This window comes from Hirundo rustica, chromosome 13, assembly GCF_015227805.2.
Source record: "Hirundo rustica isolate bHirRus1 chromosome 13, bHirRus1.pri.v3, whole genome shotgun sequence".
Taxonomy (NCBI): domain Eukaryota; kingdom Metazoa; phylum Chordata; class Aves; order Passeriformes; family Hirundinidae; genus Hirundo; species Hirundo rustica.
The window spans coordinates 3,600,940-3,628,282 of NC_053462.1; the positions used below are offsets into that span (position 1 = coordinate 3,600,940).

Consider the following 27,343-nt stretch of genomic DNA (forward strand, 5'->3'; position numbering starts at 1 on the left):
CCCCCACCCCATGTCCAGCCCCTCTCATAGCCTCAGCCTTGTTCCCTCCAGGCTGCAGAGCTGGAGATGCTGCTGGGGGCTGCAGTGACTTGGGGCTTGGCTGGGGTGCAGCACCTTGGGGCAGGAGCTGTCCTCTGTGGCACTTCAGCTCAACGTCCTGGGGGTTATAGGTCCCCTGAGGTTGCCAGGGACACTGGAAGGGACAATTTTTGAGGGGTGTTAGGGTCAGCCAGGGCTGCAGGGAACCCTCCTACCCCATGAGACAGCATTAGGTTATTTGATTAAAAGCTCATCTCCTGGAATGAAGATGGGAGATGGAGTAGCCCTGGGAACGTCTGCTGTGCTAGGAATTCTGTCCTGGCTGCTCCCAGGGCTCTTGTTGGGCTCAGAGGGTGGCTCCCATGCAGAGGGTGAATGGGGCCACTGCAGGTTGCTTCCTCCCTTCCCTATTTTCCTTTGCCACATGGAAAAAGGTCCTTGACCAGGTACCCCTGAAGGAGCAGGCACTGCCCTTCCATATGTCTTTACAAAGGTGCTTAATTTATTCACCTTATAGGATATTTCTATATGGTCCGTCACTAGGGGCAAAGGTCACAGTATGGGATACAAGGGAAGAGCATTTTTGGATTGTGTCTTATGGGATGTTCGGGGGAGGAACAAAGAGTGGGGAAAAGGAGGGATCAAAGTGGTTTTGGGAAGGCATAAAAAGAGAGGGATAAGTATATGATGGCCTGTGTGGCATCTAATGCCCATCTACCTATCTGGGATTACAGACAGTCTGCCTCCTGGGGTTACACACTGAGCCTTGCTGTGCTGAAAGTGGGGGACATGGACATTTGTCATTCTTAGGGCACTTAATCACCGGGGCGGGACACTGACTGATGCACTTTCTGTGCAAACCTGGTTTCTGACAATTATTCACTGTTTAAATGGGCAATGTTGACTGTAGCATTGCCAAGGAGGCTATAAAATCCACAGATAATTTTATGAGATTTGTTTTATAAAGCAATTAAAGCAGATAAGCAAATCAAACTAATTAAAGCTCTGTCAATATTTGCAGAGAGATGTGTGATGTCAAGTGGAATTCGTACTACCTGAGTGACTTCAGAATTCTCAAGATTTTAGAAGGTAACACAGAATAGGCAGTTTGACCTTGGCAGAGTGACCTTGGGCAGCATCCTGATTCAAGGGAGGAGACCCCAACAGTCCTTCTCTCAGGACAGCTGACTCCACTGCCCTGCCTGCCCACCAAAGCTCCATCTGTACCCCAGCTGATTCTTAGGTGTCACCAGATGGTCACAATAAACCTTGCAGGCCGAGGTCTGACCTTCAGCCCCTCCACAGCACCAGCAGGTGCAATGGTTTGTGCCACACACCTGATCCAGCTGAGGTCAGTCCCAGGTCTGGCAGGCTGCTGGAGCCTGTGCACCTGCCACAAGCATGCGGTGAAGTTTACCCTTAAACTAGAATGAACACCTGCAAAAGCAGGACTAGGGAAAACAAGGGGAGAGCCTGAAGCTCTCCCAGTGGACCATCTGCCAGGGCTGAGCAGCGCAGGCAGGATCCCTGTTTTCCTACAGACTATTTCCCTGCACCATCATTGCCAAGAAAGGGAGGACTGGACGGGAAAATAATTTGAAATTCGGGAAAAAATAAGGTGGCCCGTACGGGGGTCGAACCCGCGACCTTGGCGTTATTAGCACCACGCTCTAACCGACTGAGCTAACCGGCCATATCGCTACTTTTCTCGCGCCACCACCTGGTGGCGCGGCAAAGGCCCCGCCGCCGAGAAAGGAAAACAAAAAACACTGTTAGCAGAGGATGGTTTCGATCCATCGACCTCTGGGTTATGGGCCCAGCACGCTTCCGCTGCGCCACTCTGCTGTTACAACTGTACCGGTTCCAAAAGCACACCTCTAACTCCGCCCCGCCCCCGGCATACAGTAGCGGCGACACTGTAACGTCGGTGGCACCAGCAGCCTGTGCAGGGTGACAGGAATTATCCGTTAGCCCCAAAACGGGGACAAAAAATGAACGCACTGTGGTGCCCCACTTCCTGTTATAGCTTTGACCTCCTCTCGGGAACCATAGGCTAATTCCCACTGTGCTGCTGAAAGCGGAACAGAGACAAAGCCCATCTGGCATTGTCTGGATTTTGGCTTGCCTGGTAAGAGCTGCCATTCACCTGTCGTATTCAACCACCTGTCCATCAGATTTTAGGAAAACAGGCAAGCCTCTTATGAGGAACATATAAGAAGACAGGTGGGTGGATTTTTGCACAAGTTTCTCACAAATTCAGAAGCATGATTTCCCAAGCTGCTGTCAGTGGGAGATATAAATATTTGGGGACAAAAACCTAGATGAGAACATAAAGCCTGGGACTGGGGCTACTGGGCACACCACATACCTTGTGTCTTGCCTTGGACAGCGCCACTGTGTTCACAGCAGCCCTGTCACAGCAGGACTCAGGCACGAAAAGATGATGTGCTGTCAGCACTGCAGTGTGACTCCTCATTTTGAGGAGAAGCTGAGGATGTCACCCATGTGTTTACCCAGCACAGAGCATGTTTTGCTCTGAGGGGTTGCTGGCTGTGACTTCATCCCTCTTCAGTCCCACAGCCTCTTTCTAACAGGCACAAGGAAGTGGGTTGGACCCCTGGGAGGTTGGTGTTTTGGTCCTGGGGTGACCATCCCCCAAAAGCTGTCGACCCTATTGAGATGTTCCTGACTTGTACCATTAGTATCTTGACCTCTAGAGTACTGAGGTATGGCCATGCTCAAAGAAAGGGACCTCTCATCTCTGAGACAATTCTGGGTCCAAACACTGGACCACTACAGATGCTAATGAAGGTGGAGAATCCACCTTCATTTTCTTAGTTTAAAAGACAGGTGCCTGACAAGGAAAGCGGGAACCACCCTTGAAATGGAAAATATGACTCTCTTCCTTCTGAATTATTATAACTTTGAAATGAAGGGGCTTTCACGCAGAGATATGGGAGGAGGATGAACAGTTCCATACTAGTGTGTGTGTGTAACAAGACAAACAAACCACCCTGCAGCAGCAGCTAACAGCAGCAGGAGCCCAGTCCCAGCCCGCTCCCGGCTGCGGCACCGTCCCCTCAGGTGCAGTTCCAGGCACAGCCGCCAGGGGCGCTGCTGGCTCCCGGCCGGGCAGGGCAGGTGCGCTGGCTCCCCCGCGCTGCAGGGGGCGCTGTGGCCGCCTCTCCACACAGTCAATGGCAGCGCTGCCGGCAGGAGAGAGGGAAGGGCCTCCTCTGCAGACCCATGCGGGCAGCCGGTGTCAGCGACACTCGGGAAGCTGACTGGACTGCAGCGGGAAATCTCAGAGCAGCACGGTGGAACAGCAGAGGTGGGCACACCTGGGGTAGCAAAAAAAGTGTAGCAAAAACTTCAGAGCCATGCCAGGAGTTGCGGGGTGCCTGGGCAGGCATGGGATGGTGGGTTAAAGCACAGCAAAAAAGCCCGAAGAAGAAGCCTATTTTTACATGGCCTTTGGTAGCATTGTTTAATTGCCCACAACTACTGCCAATGTCTGAGGGACAAACTCACACTGTCCAAAGAAAGCCAGTGTCAGGGAGTGTGGGAAATGGTAACTTCAGGTTCCACCAGCGTAACACCACAAACAGTATCTTTAGGATCTTTTATATATGTCTGCTGGTGACATGTTTATACATTAATAAGGTATCTACTTAACACAGAAGTAAAAGTGGAAAACTGCTTCTATGAGGAAGTGGATTAATGGCAAAATGCAAAGTAACTCAGTTTAATCTTAAACTGTCTGCAACAATATAAACATCCTACCTCTTCCTACACCCCTCTTCCCTGGGGACAAAAGCAAAGGAGAGTGAAAAGCGTCATGGATCAAGGTAATGGCAGTTTAATAAGAAGAGCAACAGCTGTACACACTAGCAAAAAATGAAATTAATTCACTGCTTCCCATCAAGAGGTGTTGTGCAGTCTCTTCCTAGGAAGCACTGGCTCCACATATCTAACCGTGGCTTATGAAGACAAACACCTTAACCATGAACTCTTGCTCCTCCTCAAAGGTGAATTGATGGGTCCTGTGCTTATGTCACACCAAGTCCCTGGCACACTCTAGGCTGGGGCAGAGTGGCTGGAAAAGTGCCTGGAGAGGAAGGACTTGGGGATGCCGGCTGACAACAAATGAACATGAACCCAAGTGTGTCCAGGTGGGTAAGAAGGCCAATGACACCTGGTCTGTACCAGTCATGGTGTGTCCAGCAGCACCAGGACAGTGAGTGTCCTTGTGTACTGGGCACTGCTGAGGCCACACCTCCAATCCTGCGGTCAGTTTTTGGCTCTTCCTGACAAGAGAGACATTGAGGGGCTGGAACATATCCAGGGAAGCAAACAGTGCTGTGGAAGGGTCTGGAACACCAGAAACAATTAAGGTAGGCTCAGCCTGGAGAAAAGGAGGCTCGGGGGACTTTCTTGCTATCCACAACTCCCTGATGGGAGCCAGGTGGGGATCAGGCTCTGTTCCTAAGCACCAAGCAACAGAAGAGCAACTGGCCTCAAATTGTGCCAAGGGAGGTTTAGGTTGGGTATTAGCAAAAAATTCTTCACTGAAAGGGTTGTCATGCACTGGCACAGGCTACACAGGGTAGTCACCATCCCTGGAGGGATTTAAAAGATCACTTGGGGGCATGACTTACTGGTGACCTCGGCAGTGCTAGATTAATGGTTGGACTTGAAGATCTTAAAGGTTCTTTGGAATCGAAAAGATTCTATGATTCATTCCTGAAACTTTTATTTCCTCCCTTTAATGCCCAGTGGGGAGTTGTGGTCAGTTCATAACAGTTTGCCTTTGTTGTTTCTCCCTCCTCCCATTTTTCCCCTGCTCCAGTGTATGTCCTCTCAGGGGTAGCAGTTCTTCAGAAAAATCTGCTCCATTGTAGGCTGTCTCCAGGCCACAGTCCTTTTGGGGAATGGTCCAGGTACAGGATTCAGGCAGGCAGAAGTGTCTGTGACAGGCCAGGGGCTGCAGCTGTGCGGCTGGACATGCGCGTGCTCGACTCATACAGCCTGTCATGCTGCCGGGCCTGGCAAGCTTCCACCCTCATAAATACACAAGCCCTGTGAGCATAACGCTAGAATTATTCTGCCTTGCTCTAGTTCTGCATTTCTGTAAGTACAACTGGTTGTTCTAGTTTTTGCTCTTTTGTCAAAATAAAACAATGAACACCTGCAGTTTCCTTTCGTACTGAAATGATTTTGGGGTTTTTTGCAATAGCTGTGAACCGTTGCTCCATCATCCTCCCCTGAGCCTCCAGGGCTTCTGGCCTCTTCTTGTCTCTTCAGAGAATTCCTGCAGTGTGTAGTGCATGTCTGTGCATGCCTGGGTGTGAGTGGAAGTGTTTGATTGGCCACAGAGGTATATTCCCTAAAGCATCTGGCTGGCAGGACAGGCCAGAAAATTTGAAAAATAATAATTCTTAATTAGCTTATGCACTTTTACAGGACAAAAGTGCATAAGCTAATTAAGAATATTATTTTTCAAATTTTCATGCTCTCTCTGAGCATGCAGAAATGCAGTTATGAAAGGCAAAGCTGAAATGGAATTGCATCTGGTCAGGCATGTCAAAGACAACAAGGCAGGTTTCTGTAAGTACCCGCGTAACAGAAGGCACACAGAACCCACTGGTGAATGAGCTGGAAAACTTGATGATGCAGGACATGGAAAAGGTAAAGGTAAGAGGAGGCAGAGGAGACCCATGCAGAAGGTCCCATGGTGTAATGGGACTCCAGATTCTGCATCCAGTGATCTGAGTTCAAATCGCAGTAGAACTGCAGTCTTTTTGTTCCCTCAGGCTTTCCCTCAGCATACTTCTCAGCACACCTCCCAGCCCTTCTCCAGGCTCTGTCTCAGTAGCCTAGAATAGAAGGACACTAATTTTGTTCTTGGGGAAGCCATGTTGTCAGTGATCATCTTGTTTTCTATGTACATTAACAAAGTTTCCTGGTAGATCTTTCCCACAATCTTGCCAGGCACCAAGGCAAGAATAATGTATAAGTCTTCAGGACTTCCTTTTTTCTCTTTTTAGAAATGGTGGTTATATTTCCCCTTTTCCAGTCACTGTGAATTTCACACATTGGCACAATTTTTCAAATTTTATGGATAATAGTTTAGCAACTTCTGCCAATTTCTCTTAGCTATAAGCTGTACGAGAAATTAGGCTGTTTTACTCCTTAGTTACCAAAAATATTATCACACTGCATTCCAGTAAACTTTAGCATATCACTGTGGTGCTGGAGCCAGGACAGAATAGGACAGCAGCCCTACATGGGGGTTGGTAACATAGGGTGTCCGAGACAAGCAGTCATGATTGTTAACCAGGTCATCTCAAATGAAGGTCCCACATGTACCACAGTCTGTTTTCAAGAAAGAGTCCTACATATGAAATGACTCTGTGTTATGAACATAGACATTGTACGTACCATCATCCTCTCTGAAGGGGAATGACAAAGCATTTGACCAGCTGGCACTGCAGAGATGGAAAAGGTGGAGGATGGAGAGCAATTTCGCTCCAATGTGACACTGAGATGTTTTATAAAGAACAGGTCTCCTCTCACTATACCCCCAAATTGCGTAACTGCCCTCATGAAGTGCAGTTCATGCCTTGGTCCCCACCTGGGCATTGTCAGTCTTCCTTACCATGCCACAGCAGTATGCTTCTCTTGCCAGGTGCAACCCGCTGCAGCAGCAGCACTGGAAATCCCTCTCATCTGGCTCCTGTAGCAGCAGGGAGGAGGCCAGCCCAGAGCCACCTCAGCTGGAAAAACACACTGGTGAAAGAAGAGTGCCCTCCAGGGTCCCAAGTGCTGGTGCTGTATGAACATTTTTCATCACCCTTATCTGAATCCCTGGGAATGGTACTGGGGAGAACCAGTCATGAGAAGAAACCTGTCCATTAAAACAGGGTGCGTCATGGAAGGGAATAGAGGACCAGAGCAGCTGAGGTTTGTTATCCAGGGTTACAGAGCACAATACAGCTTGCGGCCTCCGTGCTGCTATTCAGGAGCAGGTGAGACAACAAAATTTGCGTTGCGTTGGCCGGGAATCGAACCCGGGTCAACTGCTTGGAAGGCAGCTATGCTCACCACTATACCACCAACGCAGCTGCACGGTGATGCGCTGCCTGCTTCTGCACTTCACATTCCACCCAGCTCCAAGCACACACTGGCTCACTCTACTTCTGCGTGCACTGCTACCGACTGCCACAGAATATGGGTGTTTCTGTGTGTAAGAAATTGGCTGGCAAACTCAAGCTGGGCTAGACATCCAGCAGAGAAGATCAGCACCAGGGAGTGTCCAGGCTTGGAGCAGGACCCTGGACAGATCAGGACGGAGCTGCAGGTACAGACTGCAAAGACCTGTGGTGTGTGTGTGGGAGAGATGGATCTGTGCATCCAGTACCAATCTCCAGTCCTGAGCAGCCAAAGAAGGAAAAGATCAGACAGTCCAGACACTCTCCCTTGCTTACGCGAGTGCTGGTGGTGCTCTAGGGAACGCTGGTAACAGCATCGTTCCCCACCCACATTGTGCCAGCCTAGGTGCATTTGTGATTGCATACCTGTGGTGTGGTAAGCACAGCCAATCACCCACCCAGTTACTCACTCCTGCTCCACCTTCAGTGAATGAGAAGCATAGAAAATAAGATGAGAATTCTTCCAAAACAAAATAAACACTGGGACATGGCTTCGCAAAAGCTGATGTTGGCAAAGCGGACTCAACTTCGGGAAATTCAAGTTTGGCCAACTTATTCCCTTAACCAAACCAGCTGTGTGGTGAAAGGTCCCTCACCACACCAGGTGCTGTTGCATGACACAGCTGGGAACAGCCCTGACCATTACAGCAACATCAGCTTCCCAGCCATGGTGGGGAACAAAGGATAGTCAGTTATCCTGTGACCCACACTTGTTGGGTTTTGATGTATTTCACTGAGCCTGAGGGGGATTTTTGATAAGTACATTTACACTCCTATACGCAAATCTGTACTTCTCTCTGCCTATGTGAGTGTTGATAGTGATATGAAAGTTATTTTAAAGCTAAGATTAAGACATTTTTATAAGTGAAGCAATTCCTACAGAATCATTTTATTAAATCAATGATCAAGTGCTGCTAAACCCTCTTACCCTTTTCTGTTTTGCATCTATATTATTTGAAACATTACCCTTCTGCGTTCTCTGCCTCCATACAAATCATGCTAAATTATTTCAATGCAATTTTCATCTCTGTACTGCATTTAGTAATTAAACAGTTAACTTTGCCACTGAAATCCAATAAAGTCTTCTACCTTTCACTCCATATTCAAGTACTCAGCTCTTCCAGATAGTTCCCATAACACCAATAGAAGATGGAAGTGTCAAGATTGATTTTCCTATACTTTTGTGAAGAAGCTTTGACAGGACTGAAGAGTCACTCAAAATACCTCTATTAACTCTCACAAGGAACAAACTGGCACCTGGCCCTGCAGGGCCATGATCTCCAGGTTCCAGACTCAAGCTCAGTGACTGAGGCTTTGGTGCTCTGGTGTATTTTCTGTGAGTTCTTTGTCCAGCTGCTGGTAAGCTCAGGACGGCAGCCAGTGCTCACCCTGGCAGAGCAGGTGGTAGCTGAGGGACGAGGAGAACGAATGACCACAACTCTCCAATGATGCTGCACAAAGGCTTTAATGAGAAGGAGCAAAAGCAGCGGCACAGAACAGAGACCAAGGAACATGTGTGCGGGGGTCAGGGAGGGAAAGAGATCGGCCCCTTAGCCAGGGACAAAGAGAATGATCTGCAGGCTTCAGCAGATCTGACCACAGCGAGGGAAAGGCAGACACAGGCCTGACCCCCCTAGCCCAAGGGAGCCCCCAGAAGAGATGGGAACTCCTGAGGAGCTGAGGGAGCTGCCCACAGCAGCTGAGAGAGAGGATCCCACGGCTGTGCTCTGAGGGAAGGAGGTGATGATGGGGCCCGGCATGGTCACCACCACCGGTGAAGCCTCGATGTACACCGTGGAGTCAGCGCAGCGGGCGAAGCAGGGCTCACTGCAGCTGCTTGCAAGAGGGGTTGGGCCACAGGGGCCGCAGGGCCGTGGGGGACAAGGTCTGCAGCAGGACATCTCTCGGTGCAGGAGGCAAAGCTGCAACACAGAGCAGGGAGAACAAACCTGCCTCAGGATCTGTCAGTCTCTCTGCCCCCTAGCTCTCTCCAGGGACACATTTGGTCTTCCAAACACACTCTGTGCCTACAGCTCCCACGACACGACCCTCCTGGTGCCCTCCAAGTGGCACAGCACAGGAAGGCTGCCCCACTTCAGGAATAGGAGACCCAGCACAGTGGCTTTACAGCCCCTGTGGAAAGACTGCTCACAGCCCATCTCCACAACAGACACGGCTGTGTTAGAGATGTCTGGGGATGCACTGGGACATTTTGTTACACCACAGCAGGTGCAAATTCTGCTGGGCAGTTCCCCCTGAGGCTGAGCCCCATTGATCCCCTTCTGCTGGAACAAAGGCCCCCCTTCCTGGCTGTCCCCAGCCACCACCATGGAAAGGTTGATGTCCCTTCAACAGTTCTATCAGGACCAAGCCAAGGCAGCCCAAGGACCAGCCTCCGTGACAGCAGTTCAGCCCACAGGAAAGAGGGAGCAGACTCAGGCTTACCTTGTTCCTCAAGGAAAGGGTAGCCAGAGACGAGGATGCAGAGGCTGGAGCAGTGCAGCCTTTTAAGCCGTATCCCAAAGCCCTGCGGGGCCACAAACATTCCTTGTTTGTGAAACATTCAAACTCCTGGGAGTGGCCACTTGTGAGGCCTCTGCGCTGATGAAGTCCCTGCCTCTTTCATCTCAGTCATTTTTCTCCAGTTTCACACCACCCAACATGGAAATGATTCATCTGTGTCCCAGCTTCCTAAGACCACTTGACTTCAAGGTCCGAAGCCAGTGTATAAGGTGAGTTTAGATGAATTTGTGTAGTGTCTATTGCTTCTGTCACTCATTCTTCTTGATGGTTCATTTGGCTCCAGTTACAGTTAGATTCAGCCATGAGAGACACCGCATGTCAACTCTCAGAAACTTGCAGTGCAGGCACTCAGGTCAATCCTGAGAGACATTTCTTCCATGGGTCATCAGAGACGTACAGTTAAGACAAGAAGTCAACACTACACAATCCCATAGTGGGGAAGAGACCCAACTCTGCAGAAGGTAGCAAAGCTCCGTGGTGAGGAAAGTCCATGCTCAGCTGGAAGAATGTCCCCTGTAGGCCCGAGTGACAGCCATGGGGAATTGTTTACAGTTCACAGGCTGTACCACAGCCTGGTTTTGTGATCAAAGAGATGCCGTGTCCTTCCCTGAAAGAGACTCCCAGCCACACTGACCTGTTTTGTTCAGCGCGTTCATCCCAGAGGCCAAGAGACCTGGATGCGGCTTTGGGGAAAAGGCTGACGGCAGGGACCCCAAAGTTCAGGGCTCTTTTTTCTAGGTCAGGGATGGGGTTTTCCATTCCATGCATTTTACATTTCAAAGGGACGCTGGATCAGTCTCCCAGAGCACATAGGTGTCATCATGATGTAGGAGAGTTGGGAAAATCCCTGAGCTCCAGGCAAACCTGAGTCACCCACTGTGGACTGAGGTGGACTGGGTGCCTCAGACTCAGACATTCAAGGGATAACAGAGCTCATGTCCTCAATCCTCATATCCTTCTGCTGCCATGAAGGGCATTTCCCCACCTTTTATTCCTATCTGTGGATCACCTGGTGTTTCTCTGCAACCTCTTGCACTTGCTGTCTCCCAAGGCATGGCCTTTTGGTGGCTGCTCAAGGGCTGTAGTGACTCAGAGTACCCCAGATCAACCCCAGAATGTCTGGATGGAGCTCTGGAGGTCTTGTACTCCCATCAACTGCTCTGGGCAGATCAAGCTCCCCCTGTTCCTCAGCAGACTCTGGGCCTTATCCTGTTGTCTTCTAAGCACTGACACAGCTTAAGAAAGAGGTCACTATCCCTTGTGCAGCTCTCCCAGGTCTGTCCCTTGTCTTCCCCAAGGGAGCCCTGGGATTTCCTTTATTGCTATTTGGGATTGCTGCCTCTTAGTCTTTGGCAGTGCTCCTCTCAGGAGAGTCTGGCTTCATTCTCTCCCAGAACCTCCAGGAGGTGGTGGAGGCAGCAGCTCCATGCCCCTCTCCACGCCTTGCTCATCTCCACCAGGCTGCAAAAGTGCAGTGCCCTCAGCCTCCCACCATGTGTCAAGTGCTGCAGCCCTTTTGTTCTGCCTGGTCCTCTGCCAGTGCCTCTCTCCTCTCATCACCTCCCTTGTCCCTGGCGACACCGAGTGAGGACACCAACCCAGATGTGGCCTCTCCATTGCCAAGGAGTAATCACCCCATCCATGGGGTGATCAGATCTAAGGCTTATGGGGTGAGATCTGGAGATGGACAGTAATGAACTAGCAGGATTAGGGATGAAAGCTCCCCAGAGGACTCAGAGTGAAAGCTCTGTTGGAACAGACATTCTCTCTGCTTCCCAGCCCTTCTACCCCAAAGGGGTTCCTTGTCACTGGCCTGAGAGTGCAATGCAAAGAAGGTGGCATTCCCTGTACATCCCCAGCCCTGTGTTCTTCAGGCTGCCATGGCATGTGACCAGTGCAATGCCTAAGTGTCATCTCCTGGTGGTTTTCCGCCTCACGGACCTGGAAGGCTCAGCTGTAGGAGCTCTTTCCATCTCCTGGTAGCCCCTCCCAGGGCCTGGAAGAGCTGCCTGAGAGACAGGGACCTGTCTAACAATGGCAGTGTTCAGAGGACAATGGAACAAGGCCCATAGCTTCTGGAGGCAAAGTTTGTTCTTCTCAGAGCAGGAGCAGAGGACTTCCAGTGGTCTCTCCCAATTTCCATTATCTTGGGTTACCCTGCGTCCCACGGGCTCTTGGGCAGCCACCAAAAGGCAATACCTTTTGGAAAGCTGCAGCAACAGCACAGCATTACACAGATGTACGAAGTGGTTTAGGACTGGTCCTAAAAGTCTGGAAAGTACCCCTGACAAAGGCAGAAATTTTGGACACAAGAGGTTATGTGTTCTGTGTGGCATTCCTGGAATGCCTGAGTCCAGGCCACCGTGTGCATTCATTTACACATCAGGATGATTCAAGTTTCCCTGGAGCTCATGGATTTTCCCAACTCTTCCACATCATGATGATTCTCACATGCTTGGGGAGACTGATCCAATATCCCTTTGAACTGTGAAATGTATTGAATTTGCAAAGTGATGCCTGCCCCAGTTAAAAGAGCCATAAGCTCTGGGCTTCCTGCCATCGACCTCTTCCCCAGAGCTGCCAGACCCAGATCCTGGCCTCGGGGGTGGACACACAGAGCAAAATGGGTCAATTTGCGTGTGGTCCTCTTTCAGGGCATGCTTTAGATCACCTTCCTACGTGTTGATTTCCTTGTTTTCTAGACATCTCAACTTTCCAAGCTGCAGCCAAAGCTCTGATTGTAAAATACATGAGGGCCTTGTTAAGTTTGCAAGGGACACAGGGCTGTGGAGATTCCCTTAGAGAAGTCCCTTGAGAAACAGTTTATTGAGTCCTTGGTTTTCTCCTCTTGGTTGTGAATCCAGACTGTTCCACAGGCTCATGGGCAGAAAAAAGCAGGCTGTGGCAGAGATTGATAACAGATAAGAGAAAGCAAGGCCCGCGTGGTCCTCACTTCTCTCAATGAAGAGCTTCCCTCCAGCCCACAGCGGTCCTGCTTTGCCACTCTGAAGAGTTTAAGGGTACAACTTGGATAACTAACTGTTTCAAAATTTGCCAAGGCAATACTGAGGCACAAAAAATTCCTCATGTATCATCTCTACTGTATGAAAACAAACCCCAAAGGATTATTTTTAATATATACACCTAAAAGTTAACACCCAACAAAAGCAAACTTTGAACAAGCATACTAAATATAGACACTTTAGGGGAAAAAAAAACCTTCAGCACTTCAGCTAAAATGGAGGAAAGAAAACAGAGTGGTTTTGTAGCAAGAGCAACACACTAATTCTCATCTGCGTTTAAGACCTAGTCCTCAATTTTAAATCTGTTACCCTAATCAAACACATAAACGTAATACTAAATCATTTGTCTTATTATTGGAGAAAACTATAACTGAACTATTAAGATGCCCAGATGTGTGATACCCATGAGAAGGTTTGAACTGTGCATTTCCAACTGCTGCCTGACAAAAGCCAAGTCAAAAAGTAAATACTGATTTAAAGAAAAAAAAAAAAAAAAAAAAAAAAAAAAAAAAAAAAAAAAAAAAAAAAAAAAAGCTCAACCAAGTATCAGGAATGTAACATCCAAAGCTTTTCACATGAGAAAAGACGGCTGGTGTCAAAGGGCTGGAGAGGTGAAATGAAAAGATATCATTTTAAAGAAATGAAAGGTGTAAAAAAAGCAGGGCTCCTGTAATAGTCAGCCTGTTGGCTGCAGCTGTGTGCCCCCATTTCAGGTATTCCAGTGCACAGGATCAGCAGACCCAGTAACACAGCAAACAACAAAGATACAAAAAATACTTCTAGCTCATGGCTGGGAGGCTGGAACTGGTCAGCTGCTGGGTGGGATATTCCCTTCAACTTTCACACTACAAGCAGATCACCAGGCTGTAGCTCTGTGCCTTTTATAGGGGCTCCATGACCTGCCCCACTTTTCACTTGCCTTCTGTCAAGACCTTAAGGAAATGGAACTGGTGAACTCACAAGGAAGATGCCATCAAGAGGCTCTGAACAAGCAGCACTACTGGCAAGGCTTTTTTATTATTTGCAAGTAATCAAATTTTCTGAAATTCTAAAAGAAAACTATAAATAGTTATTCTTACACATTGAGTATATTTTTAAAAATCAGTTTATAACTTATTTGTGGTGTGGACTTCTTTTCAACCACAAATATAGCTCAGGACATAAAAATTCAACAAGACACTGTGAAGCTTTTTTATTAGCTTGCAAGGAATGTTTAAATCTTACCAAGACTTTATTTTCTTTTCCTTTTTTTTTTCTTCTATTTAAAAGGCATTTTCCTTCATCACTAGAAAATGTAGACTGGAGCTTAACCTACCATGCAGACCTTTAAAAGAAGGCAATGTTTATATGTTCTACATTTGAAAATTGTCAGATAATCAGAAACATTACAAAAAAGTAAAATCTGACACCTTGTTTCAGTTTTGGCTGCATGTTCAGCAGGAAACATTTACAGAAGAATTTTTAATTCCCTGTATTTTAACTAAGCCCAACAAAAGCAAACAGCAGACTTTGTAACTCACACACAAAATCTCCCACCATGTCTATCTTTCAGAGTGGATTAAAAAAACCCATGAGTGATTTGCTGGATGGCCCTACAAGGCTGTGCCACCCTTGAGGCGGAGGAATCCAGCTGCCAAGAATGTGCAGGCTGACTCAAGGCTCCAGCACCAGGATATGCTGAAGTCTCCACGTCTTTACCGCGTGTGCTTAGGATGTGCTTGGCTCTTCACAAAATATGTAAGAGTTAACAAAGAGACCGTGACTTGGAAGCCTCAGGAAACCAAGAAGCTCACACAAGCAGTCAGAACTTTTGGTGGTTTTAGGTTGCTTGATTATGGTAAAAGTTCCAGAGGCTCTGCCCATGTTCCATCTCAGAACTGTAACCCACTGCACAATTTTACACAACTTAAGTATTCACTGCTTCTTCTTGAAAGGAATAAGAAGGTGGTGTCTTTACAAACAAACTATGGGCCTGATGGTAGATAAGGCCAGATACAGAGAGGTGAAAGAAGCAATGGGGGGGGACCATAAATTTCATAGGAATTCCACTAGTTGACACAGACTGTTATTCACTCAAATCTCTGGATTTAGAGAAAAAAAACAGAGACACAAGGAAAAAAAAAGGGGGGGGGTATAATACACTAGAAGGGGGTCTTAGTTATTAGGTATTTCAGGGACTCTGTGCCTCTCAAGTACCTCAGCCAATGGGGAAGAGAGAGGGAAAATGTGGCCAGGAAATTAAGATAAAAAGGAGCTGCATCCCTTAAGAGTTTTGAGAGACCCCATGGGGAATGCCCCATGACCTCTCTCTTTATTCAAATAAAGTTATAGGATTTTTCTGTCTCCTTTTTGGGCATAAACCTCCAGTGTTTCTGGATTAATTTTCCTGACATTCTCAAACTGATAGAGTTGTTCCATAGCAAACCTAACTCACTGCACCTTGTCCAATTGTAAAACACTTTCTACTACAATATGGCAGCTACAGTTTTATAAGGTCATTTCTCAGTGAGAAATGACCAGCAAGTCAAACCCAATATTAGGATTTCTCAAAATAAGTAGTTTTATTAATAACAAGTGTTCCTGTGAATATAAAGTTCTATTTTGCCATTCTCACAAAAAAAGGTGTCCAAACCATTCCGCAAAAATGGTTTTGGAAGCCTCTCCATTTCTGACTAGCTAAACAGAAAACTTAGTGGTTAAACTTGAAAATTATATCCATCACTTGCACCTGTCAGTCAGCACAGTAATTGTGTGACATAACTTTTCTATGTAAAATTATGAAACAACAGTTCCCCGAACAACTTTAAGCATGTTACATGAAATGGCACAAAGTGGTTTCTGTTATATCCCAGAACTACAGCAAGAGATATAAATGAGGCACTGTTAACTCTGCTCTTTTCGGTTTTCAGTACACAGAGAAATGCAGAGCAGCTGTCAGCGGATGAAAACCACTATGCCTCAACTGAAGTACTAGGTGGATCATAGTTCACAATAGCTGCAGATTCTTAAAGACCCTCAAATAATTCTACATTTAAAATGCATATTTATGTCAAGTCTGATCTTGTGTTACATCAGTAAAACCTGTAAACGAATGCAAAACTGAAAGTTGATGACAATTTAACAGAACTTTAAAATTTTGCACATTTTCACTAATACATCCGTTTGATTCACTCAAAACATCTATATTGCACAGTCTCAGAAAAAAACCCCAACAGTTTCACAAAAAAACCCTCAGAAGACCAATTTTTCTTCTTTTAAAGGCATAACCAACAGCTGTTACTAAAAAGAATATGTGATCGTTTCTGATTCAAGAGAAGTGAAATGGCACCATCTAGTGACACACACATGAGAAAGTCAGAAAAGCTGGCACTTTTTTTACTTCCTCTCAACACCGTAAGGCAAGTTTGGAAACAACAGCAAAAGTAAATGCGAAAAAACCCATGAACGCCAGAACACTTACCATGGAACAAGGAACTTTAAGTCAAGTGTTATACTCAAGGATTATTTTTCTACCAAAGTAGGTACCTATGTTTTTAGTATATTAAATCATTTTTGGAGGCACATACAATATAAATTTAATAGTGACATACTACTGACCCAGGTATCTTGCCAGGAACACCAAATGCTTTTTAAGCAATGGCAACAAACAGTGGCAACAGCAGCTGACTAAAGAGGCTCCTATCAGCTAGTAACACACACAGCTGTCAAAACTTATGAATAAAAATTGAATCACTTTGGATGCATCTCATTTTTCACTGATAAATTCAAATAGTAGCCCTTTCTTTTCAATTAATAAGCACACCTCATATTTGCACAGGCACCATGATCCACGAGTTTATGTTCACTGGTTCACTTTCCAGCACACTGCCTAAAGGCTGCCGGCACAGAACATTTCTGAGCTGTTCATACAGAAGTAAACTTTAACTGCTTCTGGACAGATTGCACAGGTCTTATAAAATATCCCAGGAGTTCACCCACTGGAAAAATATAGACAAAACCAAAATATTTGCTAGGTTTTATATTTTTATTCCTCTATGATTTTCTTGAAGGAACATGCTGAACAAAACCTCAGTAACCTTTTTTTTCAACCCAAGGTCATGTGCCCTCTGGAGGACTATCCAGGAGGGCTTTTCCTTCCGGAATTGCTACACAAAAAGTGAAAGAGCAAAAGAGGTGGCGCAGACAATTTTCACCAGTTTCCTCTTTTGCTCTTAGCTTTCCATGTGTATTTAATAAAGAACAAAGAATAGTTTCTTGCTTTGCTAGAAAAGTTAGGTCTCTAGCAAACCACACCACTCTAAATTCTTAGGGTGTCTTACCCAAAAAAGTGGGGCATGTTGAAATTATATTCTCAAAGATAACTGAATTATAAACTCTGTTTTAAGTCTCTTTTTTTTCTAAAAGGTGGCCCTCCATATGAAAGTTCAAGGGTTAACTAATAGAGTTAACCCTATTAGCTGTGTTAGATCTCCAAATTGCACCAATGAAACAAATTTAAAAGTTACCATTCCTAAGTTTTGTTATTTGGTTTAAGGCTGCAATAATTTTATTTTCTATTATAAAAACTAACTTTTGAGAAATTATGTTGGCTCAAGAGAACTACTGATATTAAATAGTGTACGCTGTTCGTCCAATATGATTCCACATTTATGCAATCTCCAGTGAACAAGAAATATCACATAACTTACTTCAAAAGTTTGTCATAGGTAAATCAGAATAGTTCTCGGCGCAGCAAAGAAAACACCACTCCAAAAATGACAGTTTTCTGTACTAATGCTTAATGGCTACCCCCAGTTTGCACAGGAACAAAACACACATGGGAAGAAAGCAGCAGGGGCACCAGCAGCACAAAAACCCTTGAACCAAAGAGGTGGTGAAAAACCTGAAGAACTGTTATACATGAGAGGAAAGCTGTGTGCTAATATATTTACAAACAATTTGACGAGTGTTAGCGTCTTTGAAATGGCTCTTAATGTTTCTACTGACTCTGGGCAGCGGTTTGTTACCGGGAGTAAGGCCAGGAGTTTAGAATAAAAGAGAGGCTGTGCCCTCTGAAACCTCGAGAGAGAAAATCCCGTGGGTGTGCAGGACAGTGGACTCTCTCCATTCATTCAAATAAAGTTGAAGGACTCCTCTGTCTCCTTTTTGACATAAACCTCTGACGTTTGTGGATTTTCCTGACATACATATTGCACCTTCCACTAGCATTTTAAATCTCTACTGAGGATCTCCACAAGGCAAATAAATTTGTTAGAGAGTTGTAAATACCACAAAACAAGTACATGCTAAAGTGTGCATTTCCCATGACAAAGAAACTCTTTTTTAAGAGAAATTTAAACTAGCAATTTCATCTCTAATGTGGACAGGGTGGTTGAAAACCAGCTACATAACCTACATTAATGGTGAAAGAGAAAGGACTACTAGCCTAACTACACTGTGTAGAAAAATAGAGAAAAGTATAAGCAGCTTCTAAAAACACTTCTGGTAGTAGTCTGTTTTCTGCCATAGCTATGGTTCTTGGGAATACCTGACAGGCACTAGAAATTAACTACAGGGGTTTGAAATGAGTATGCACAAAAGCGCACATGAAATAGTATGTACGAAAATGAAGGCCCGGCCCAGACATCAGAGCCGGAATGGGCCCCGCCTGGGGAGCCGGGGCTCGGGGCCGGGGCTGCCCCGCCGGGTCCCCGGTCACCTGTGCAGGGCAGAGGCCGCGCAGCCCCCGCGCCCCGGACGCCCTCCCGGCCCTGCCCCTCACCCTAACCCAGCACAGGGAGTTTCCTCAGGAATGCCCCAGGGGTAACCCAAGCAGCGACCACCACGTGAAGATCCCTGGGTTTAGTATCCCCAGGCACCACGGCACGGCTGCCAGGTGCACGCAGGCACAGCTCGCACCTGGCGTACTCCGCACGGCGGGGTCACCGCCCAGAGGGTGACCGAGGCCGTGGGACACGGCGCTGGGAACATTTATGGCCGCCGAGGATCGCTCGGGGCAGCCTGGGCCCGCGAGGTCGCGCTCCCGGACCACGCTGGTTTCCCGGGGAGCCGTGCCTGTGTTCCCCGCCCGGAGGTGTGAGCGTGGGGTACCCACAGGAGCGTCTGAGAAGAGGCCTGGGCGGGCGGGAGATGCCTTTACCACCTCAGAAAGGCGCACCTCGGAGCCGTCTTCATCCCCAACCCTGGCCGCCCCTCCGCGACCGTGCGCGGAAAGCTCCGCGTCGGTGCTGCCCTCCGGCCTCTGCCCACAAATGCGAGGCCGCCGCCCTCCCGCAGTGCCCGCCCCGGGTGTGCGGCTGCCGACGGCACCGACCCGCGGCCACGCCCGCCTCACGGTGCGAAGAGGGCGCGGGCGGCTCGAGGTCCCGCAAGCTGGCGCTGGTCCCCTCAGCGGGGCGGCAAGGGGCCCTCACCGCCGATCTCCTTACCGGGACAAGGCAGGGAGGTCTCTCCGCTGATCTCCTCACCGGGACGGGTAGGGGGGTCTCGCATCTGATCCGCTCAGGAGGGGCGTCGACGCCGATCCCCTCAGCCAGGCGGGCAGGGGGGGTTCTCGCCGCCGATCCCCTCAGCGAGGCGGACAGGGAGGTCCCGCCGCCGATCCCCTCAGCCAGGCGGGCAGAGGGGTCCCGCCGCCGATCCTCTCAGCCAGGCGGGCAGGGGGCCCTCACCGCAGATCCCCTCAGCAAGGCGGGCAGGGGGCCCTCACCGCAGATCCCCTCAGCCAGGCAGGCTGAGGGGCCTCGCCGCCGATCCCCTCGGGCAGGGGGGCCTCGCCGCCGATCCCCTCAGCCAGGCGGGCAGAGGGCTCTGACCGCAGATCCCCTCAGCCAGGCGGGCAGAGGGCTCTGACCGCAGATCCCCTCAGCCAGGCGGGCAGAGGGCTCTGACCGCAGATCCCCTCAGCCAGGCGGGCAGAGGTGCCTCACCGCAGATCCCCTCAGCCAGGCGGGCAGAGGGCTCTCGCCGCAGATCCCCTCAGCCAGGCGGGCAGAGGGCTCTCGCCGCAGACCCCCTCAGCCAGGCGTGCAGAGGGGTCCCGCCGCCGATCCCCTCAGCCAGGCGGGCAGAGGGCTCTCACGGCAGATCCCCTCAGCCAGGCGGGCAGAGGGCTCTGACCGCAGATCCCCTCAGCCAGGCGGGCATTGGTGCCTCGCCGCTCCTGCGCGGGAGACCAGGAAGGGGAAGGGCTCCAGCCCTGCCTCGTGCAGCATTAGGGTTGTCCCTGCCCTCCCTTCAAGCAGCCGAAGCGGTTGCAGAGTAACCGCCCTGTCTGCCTAAACAGCATATGGAACTCAATTAATTAATCAAGACCTGGTTTTAAAGGATGGTCCATCACCACACTTGGCACAAGCTGCTCAGCCGTTTTCGAATTTCATGTACATTTACCAGTGCTATTCTGGAAAATTACATATGAACAGTACTGTAAGACACGTGGTTGCCTTTTGCCTGTGTTTTATTGGTTCAGAGCACAAGTGTGAGGGTTACAAAGTCTTTGCAGTTTGAGTGAGGAAGCTCAGAAGCGGCATTTGGCAGCATTAAGACAAGGGACGGAAGTTGTTCAGCCTTGTTGAAGAAATTCTGTCCTTCATCTAGAATACAGACCAGAGCTAGTTAGTTCCTATGTTGCCTGTAGAGGAGGGGAAAAAAAAAAAAAAAAAAAAAAAAAAAAAAAAAAAAAAAAAAAAAAAAAGAAAGAAAGAAAAAAAAAAAAGTAAGTAAGTAAGTAAGTAAAAGTAGCAGTACAAATTTGCAAACAGCATGAAAATGAATTAAACAGTCACCTTTTCTAAAAAAAAACCCAAAACAAACAAACAAAAAACAACAAAAAACAGAATTTGCACTTCACTTATAGTTAATTGGGTGAGTGAAGTCTGCACTTTTCCACTTGCATACAAAAACATGTCTGTGGGTGAGGCAGCACTGAAGGAGAGGATGCAGCAGAGAAGGGCGTCAGTCCTGGGCCCTGCCAGCTCCTGTCCCAAAGGAAGTGTCACAGGAGCATCATCCTTTTATGCTGTTCTACAAAGGGGTTAAACTAAGTCAGAAAGGTCAGTGAGCACAATGGTAGCATTTCCCTGAGAAATCAAAACCTGTTTTGAAGCAAGTCTGAGAGCCCAGTACCAACACAAGGCCTTGGGACACCAGTCAGAGCTGTGTGTCCTGGACATGGCTCTGGAGAGGTGGCATGGGCAGAAAAGGTCACAACTGCAGTAAGTCATCTCAGCTACCTACTCGAGGAAGCTAATTAAGATTAACTAGGGTGAAATTCTCAAGATTTAGTGGATGTTCACAGAGTTCTTGGTCACTCTGGAGGCAGTATGGTATATACAGTAGTACAGCTTAAGTTACACACACTTTCCACAATTCATTAAACCTGGTAATTCCTCAGATGTGGAAAATGCTCATATCCTGCTCATAACTTTATTTCACAAATTGAACTAACAATAAGTACCAACTATGTGCTCAGAACTCTGCAGCATTTGTCCATACCAGCAGCTTCTTGCTGACATGCTCTACTGAAGACAGTAAAAAACTTCTGAAGCAACTACAACACATCCAAGAGCGTAACTTTTCAGTATATTTTGCATTCCATGCCATGCCATGCCATGCCGTGTCTTTAAACCTCCAGATGGTGAGAACATTATGCAATATAAAAGCTTAATTTGTGTATCTCATCTCTTGAAGATAAGAATCTTCCTGAAGAAAAATTATTGTGAAACCTTAACTATCTTGATGACTTTGGTATAGTTCAAGAATTCTTTAGAGCCACTGGTCAACCAAGTTGGAAAAAAAATAATTTAAGAAAAAGGCAATTTACCAGATTATAAACAGTGGATACATTCTGCATGTGGCACCAACAACTTGTCTCTGATCTACAAGTGTGCAGCATTTGTATCATAATTGCTAGTCTGCAACCAAAAATAGATCCAGAGAGAAGCTGTAAGAAATCACCATTTTTATGTAGTGTAGGTATGTCTGCTATTTCCTTTTAACAAATACAGAATGCAAATGTACTTACAATGTCACTACCTACTGCGAGGACTTAAGGACTGCTGAGCATGTAAAGCCCGTTCAGATCTAGGGGATATGTAAGATAATGCCTAAACAGCTGCTCCTACAGCAGCAAATTTGTCTGCCACAAGTCTGAAAACAAGCACAATGAAGCGAACCAGAATCAAGAAATAGTGAGGTGTGACAAGGATGGAACTCTAGCTTTATGTTGCTAAGGGCAGAGATGATATATCCTCTCAGTTAATATAGCTGATGAGGGGAACACATAGAAAACACACTTTAGAAGCTGTCATCCCTGAGTTTCCTATTTATTACATAGGATGGCTCAACTATTAACTTCCTTTTGTCTTGGGTAGATAAAACCCTTCTTTCTTGCTAATTTTTGCACCAGTTGCAAGCTACTGCCGAATCACAATAATCTGGAAGGCAGAAACTATTGCTAATTAACAACTAACAAGTATTTGCAAAATCCCTCAATTTGGGATTTGTTCCCCAGTGTTGGAGGACACTGGACAGACAATATTTGCTATATTGATGCAATGATATTTGTGCTCCAGGTTATTTCAGAGTCATACCCTTCATATAATGCTGATTTAAAGCAACAACAAAAAAAGAGAATGCTAACAGCTTAAGTGGGTAGGTGAGTCTTAAATTGGAAATCGTGTCTCATGTTACCTTTACAGGCATTGCTTAGAAGCTACTTTAAAAGGGCATTTCATGACACTGTATGTCTGGAAAAATGGTTTCTCAGGAAATTGAAGGTTATCAAAATAATATAGTTAGATTTAAGCAATCACTACAGAAATAAACGATTTTTCTGGACAACTCTAAAGACCAGTGAAGTTTTGGACCAAGCAAAGACAGACAAAAACCCTTGTGCTTTATCACTAGCTAAACAGCTTTACAGATACAACTCAGCTGGACACCTTTCCACAACAAACGTATCAAAAGTAGAGTGGAAATGCCAACTATATAAAAACTACGTGGAATATTTCATACAAAATACTCCAATATGCTTTTCATTATGTAACTTTTATTTGAGACACACATTGTAAAAAAGTTCACATGAAATAATAAAACTATTGGACTATGAAGGTTTTCTTAGGAGCTGGGTTTGGGGTTTTTTTGTCTATATACATCAATACACATTTAATGATTAGGTTTACAAGTTAACCACATGACAAATTCACTTTTATCTGCAGGAGCTTTTCACATTACACCTTTATACCAGAGGTAAAATGTGCTTAAACACACACAGCAGAACACTTCTATTTCAAAATTAAGCATTTTCTCAAGGACTATACTTTTTATTCTGAATTTAGTAGCTATATAGCATTAAAATAATGGTAATTGAAGTTTTATTTGCAAAAATGTTCGTAAGGCCATAGGAATGCACTGAAATAGTTAAATTCACCAGAAACAAGAAAAATCAATGTAAATCCTGCCTTTTTTTTGGAAGAAAGAAATACAAGTTTTATTTTTAAGAGTGAGAATGGTATAAGCAGTTCAATGAACAGAGGAGAAAAAAGACCAATTATCACCTACAGACCAATCCTTAGGAAGTTCAACATTGCAAAAATTCCGTTACATTAACAGGTAACCAAACAACAGATGCATTTTCACAAATAACACATTTATGCATTTTACATATTATTGATGGACTTTCAAATCATTATGCTTTCACAATATTTTAATGTGATATGTACATTCAACACTTCTTTATTCACTTGTGAAAATGATCCACATAATTCACTTAACTTCAGCAGACTAATATGAGAAAGTCACAATGGAAAATATTTTCTGTAAAAAGAACTACAGGTCTGAAAAGTCAATCAGCATTTCTGAGACTGTCCCCCAAAGAGAAAAGTGAGCTGCATTAAGTTTCAGGAGTGGTTTAAGCTTTAGCAATATTAGAACTCCCAGATAAGTCAATAACATATTCTATATACACTCAACAAAAAATTCTTGTGCATGTTTTGCTGAGCACAGACTGAAAGCTAAAACTGCAAAGCACTGAGACCGTTTTTCATTTGGCTTTTTAAAAAAACCATTTAGAAAAATATCGGTCAAGATATGCACAGACATGGGGCTGAGGGGAAGTTCTCCTAAAACTCCAAAGCATAAGCAGCATTTTTGTTTTATTGAAATCCACCAAAAAATGTCTGCCTTCTTGAAAGGTTAATGGCAATTTCTGGAAGAAAACAGAAATACATTTGCTGCTAAATGAATAATAAGTATATGACTTTCATTCTAATGGGCACTAGAGTACTAACTAGTTGACTGAGGTATAGTTAAGAGTCCTTCAAAACTTAAGATTATATAGTCTTGAGCAAAGTAACAACAGAGACTGCACGAAACAATCATAGTGACATTAGAAAAGCCTGTAATACCCAGCATCTGATGCGTAGGCAGAACACACCATTATCATCACCCGCTTGTCTAGAGGAAACCATAGCTAAAATATCCCAGTAAAACATACAGCTGATTTGCATGCTAAGATACAGCACATTTTTCCACGTCTGACAGGGCAGACTGTACACAGAAAGGTCTCTACTGACCAAAAGTTAGCACACTGATAAAGTGCAGCCACTCAGCCATTTAATACTGCTGGAGAAGTGGGGTGGGGGCAAAAACAAAGAAAGAAATCTGCGTTTTACCTTATCCATAAGATCACATGAAATTAGAATTCTTCAGTTTCAGCAGATGACAACAAAATTGCATTAAATTCTTCTACAAATAGAAAAAGATGAACTGTACACGAACAATAAGCAAAGTGAAATATTTACTGCAGTACTTTCTCATGCATAAAGTGAATTTCCTATGGTCTTACCTCACATTTATGTACATTTTAGCACAGCTAAATGTAAGAAAATAGCAAGTTTTTTCTCCCTCCCACCCTCCCCCATACAGAGCAGATACCCCAATTCGCTGCTGCTTCAAGAAGCACTTCATAGACTCTACTACTTACAGGCTCTTTCAAAGGGAAGTTCATGGAGACTAATATTGAATGAACATTTAACCACACAGTGAAGACAGGAAAAACAACACAAAGCATTCTGTAAACAGTGCCAAACACAGAACATGTCAGTTTTGGTTTGCAGACAACCCCTGAGATAAAAATCAAAGTATTACGACACCAAATAAGTCAGAGGTAAATTACTGAAAATAAACAACATTCATAATTGGTGTCACAACACTTTCTGTATAGAAGCACTTTTTTTAACCATACAGAAAACATAACTGCTTTAGCCTGTCCAAGAAAAATGTCAAGGGTAGACAACAGAGCAGTTAGGGTTGCTTTGTTTTTTCACTAAACCTTGTTGCCACGAAGGTTTCTCTGTTCTAGTGCAGCAACAGCAGTTTATGAGATCCACCGTCTAGCTACAAGAACTACTTCTATTAAACTACACGTGGGGACAGGCTGATAACCACCTAAAACTTTATGCAACCAGCTACTAAGGTCAAACCTTTTTAAATCAAAAGCTTTACATCTAGCGCTATTGGCCTGTTCACCTTCAAACTATTTCGAACAGACCCAGAGATGACAAATTCAGTACCTGACACAACAAAATGGGTATCTGTGGTAACAACTAACTCACTGTTTACAACTCCAGACAACGAAGTGAAGCAAAAGCAAGCATGTCAGATGTTTCCTTTGACAATGACAGAACACACCCATCCCCCAACAGCAAACATGCTGGACACAAACTTGTAGTTAAAGCTTACAATGGTCCACGTTTGGCACACCAACAGAACTAAAGCACCTGTTTTAATTGCTCATTGAGGAAAAATTTCAGAAGACGATAAAAAAGTAGTAGAACAAAGACTACGTTATACAATGCTCAGTTAAGTAAAAAAAGGCAACTATGTTTCACCTCTGCTTCTAACAGTCTAGGTCACTGTACCAGTTTTGGATGAAAAAACAACTGCTCGAGCAGGCCAAAGACACACATTCAGCATTAACTGCATAACTAGGAGTACATTATAGCCCTCATGTGAGCTTTCCTTAGTGCCAATGCTTACAGACGTTAACGAACTATCCTTAGAATTAAGAGTAGAAATGGAAGTCACCTTTAGAAGCAGTCATTTCTGAACAAGTGAATCCACAAAGAGGTTACTCAAAACTCATGCATTCAGCTTCCACAAGCCACTTAAGTGATAGTGACGAGGCCAATTTGTGGTGATTTCAAATCCAGAGTGTACTTCCTCATCAAAAACAAAAAAAAGGAGCAGACAGTCTGAGCTAACAAAGGGAAGTTAAGTGAGGAAAGACACTGTGTTTATTCAAATAACTGAAAGGTGCATTTGTGAATCAGACAGTGACTGGCAACTCAGAACACAACTTTGCTAAGTCTGGTAAAGAAAGAAAAGCAACATACTACATTCAGAATAGAAGCCGTAGCTTCTGCATAAACAGATTTGTGCATGTAAGAGACAAAATCTGTACAAATTGTTAAATGCCAATTGTTTCAGTAATTCCCATCACTAGAGCAACAACATCCATACTGCATGGCCACGAGTATACAGCATAGAAAATAATGGAAATGAGACGTAATTTTTCCCCTGGCTCTTCTGCTTGAAAATAAATTTGTTTAAAAAGAGAAAGAAAACTGTGCACAAATCTGTTAAGAATCTTACTTACAAGTCAAACTGTGCAAATACAAACGTAAGATTGTGCTGTAACAGGCAGTAAGAGGCCAATATGGATGTGCAAAGTTAAAAGAAACATAGCAGCTTTTGCAACAGGCAATAAAACAGAAAGTAAAAAAGGAAAACAAGTTAAATCTTGCATTTGTGTCTCCACTTCATAGCTTCCATATCTGAGAAAGAAGAGCCTGACAGGTCAATAGGCTTAGTGAGCAAAATCCACTTGGTATTTGTGTATCGCAGTCTACGTTCAATGGAGCTCTCAGCAGCAGCTTGGTGGTATTATTTCTGAGGCTTTGTGACCCTGTGCTTTCAAAGAAGCAGAAAAGGTTCTAAGTGTGCTGCAGTCTTATCATTAGAAGTTCATCAAAGTAGCATGCATCGAAAGAAGCTGCTCTTCTTAGATCGATTTTCTGTTATTTTTACTGGCCCACCTGCCCCCGACGAACTGTTGTCATTCTGAAAGAGAAGAGTGTCAACATCATAAAATGCAGAAAATAGTATCTCTAGCTTTCCTAGTCTCCCTCCCCACTTCCTCTGCTAGGCAATAACCAGAGCAGAGATCTGATGCAATTTGAGCTCCTCAGTTATCCAGACTTTGTTAATGACTTGGTAAAAAAGATAAACATTTACATAACAATCCAGATCTCAAGAATTAGCTGGAGAAGAGACTACATAATAAAACATGGATCACACTATTGCATTTTGGAAGAACACATCAGTTTCAGACAGCCCAGTGTTAATATTCATGCAAAATAACGAATAGTTATGCACTGATCCGTAATAAAGTGTGATAAATCACTCTTTGCTTAAATTTGATCTAGTAACTTATGTAATCCCCAGGAATTTTTTGGTAGGGCTACTACTCAGTATTAAGGTAGCTGT

The 27,343-nt window shown here is 45.5% G+C and overlaps 1 protein-coding gene and 3 non-coding genes across 7 annotated transcripts in view; all 4 read right to left on the bottom strand.

Moving 5' to 3' along the window:
- Positions 1 to 1,658: 1,658 nt before the first annotated feature.
- TRNAI-AAU (transfer RNA isoleucine (anticodon AAU)) lies at positions 1,659 to 1,732 on the bottom strand. The gene has a single exon. It is a non-coding gene; the product is annotated as a tRNA-Ile (tRNA).
- Positions 1,733 to 1,812: 80 nt separating this feature from the next.
- On the bottom strand, positions 1,813 to 1,884 carry TRNAM-CAU (transfer RNA methionine (anticodon CAU)). The gene has a single exon. It is a non-coding gene; the product is annotated as a tRNA-Met (tRNA).
- A 5,204-nt stretch (positions 1,885 to 7,088) lies between these two features.
- Positions 7,089 to 7,160, bottom strand: TRNAG-UCC (transfer RNA glycine (anticodon UCC)). The gene has a single exon. It is a non-coding gene; the product is annotated as a tRNA-Gly (tRNA).
- Positions 7,161 to 20,248: 13,088 nt separating this feature from the next.
- The window catches only part of RAB8B (RAB8B, member RAS oncogene family), a 29,189-nt gene continuing 22,094 nt past the window's right edge, over positions 20,249 to 27,343 (bottom strand). Inside the window, exons 8-10 of one of the 4 annotated variants that reach the window (XM_040077141.2) lie at positions 26,893 to 26,917; positions 24,469 to 24,541; positions 20,249 to 20,426 (exon numbers count right to left, since the gene is read on the bottom strand). In XM_040077141.2, the coding sequence (XP_039933075.1) occupies positions 24,492 to 24,541; positions 26,893 to 26,917 (75 nt within the window). In that variant the 3' untranslated portion in view covers positions 20,249 to 20,426; positions 24,469 to 24,491. Of the gene's footprint in view, positions 20,427 to 22,824; positions 26,918 to 27,343 lie in introns of those variants that run through there. The other 3 variants (XM_040077140.2, XM_040077138.2, XM_040077139.2) reach the window with 3 other exon arrangements.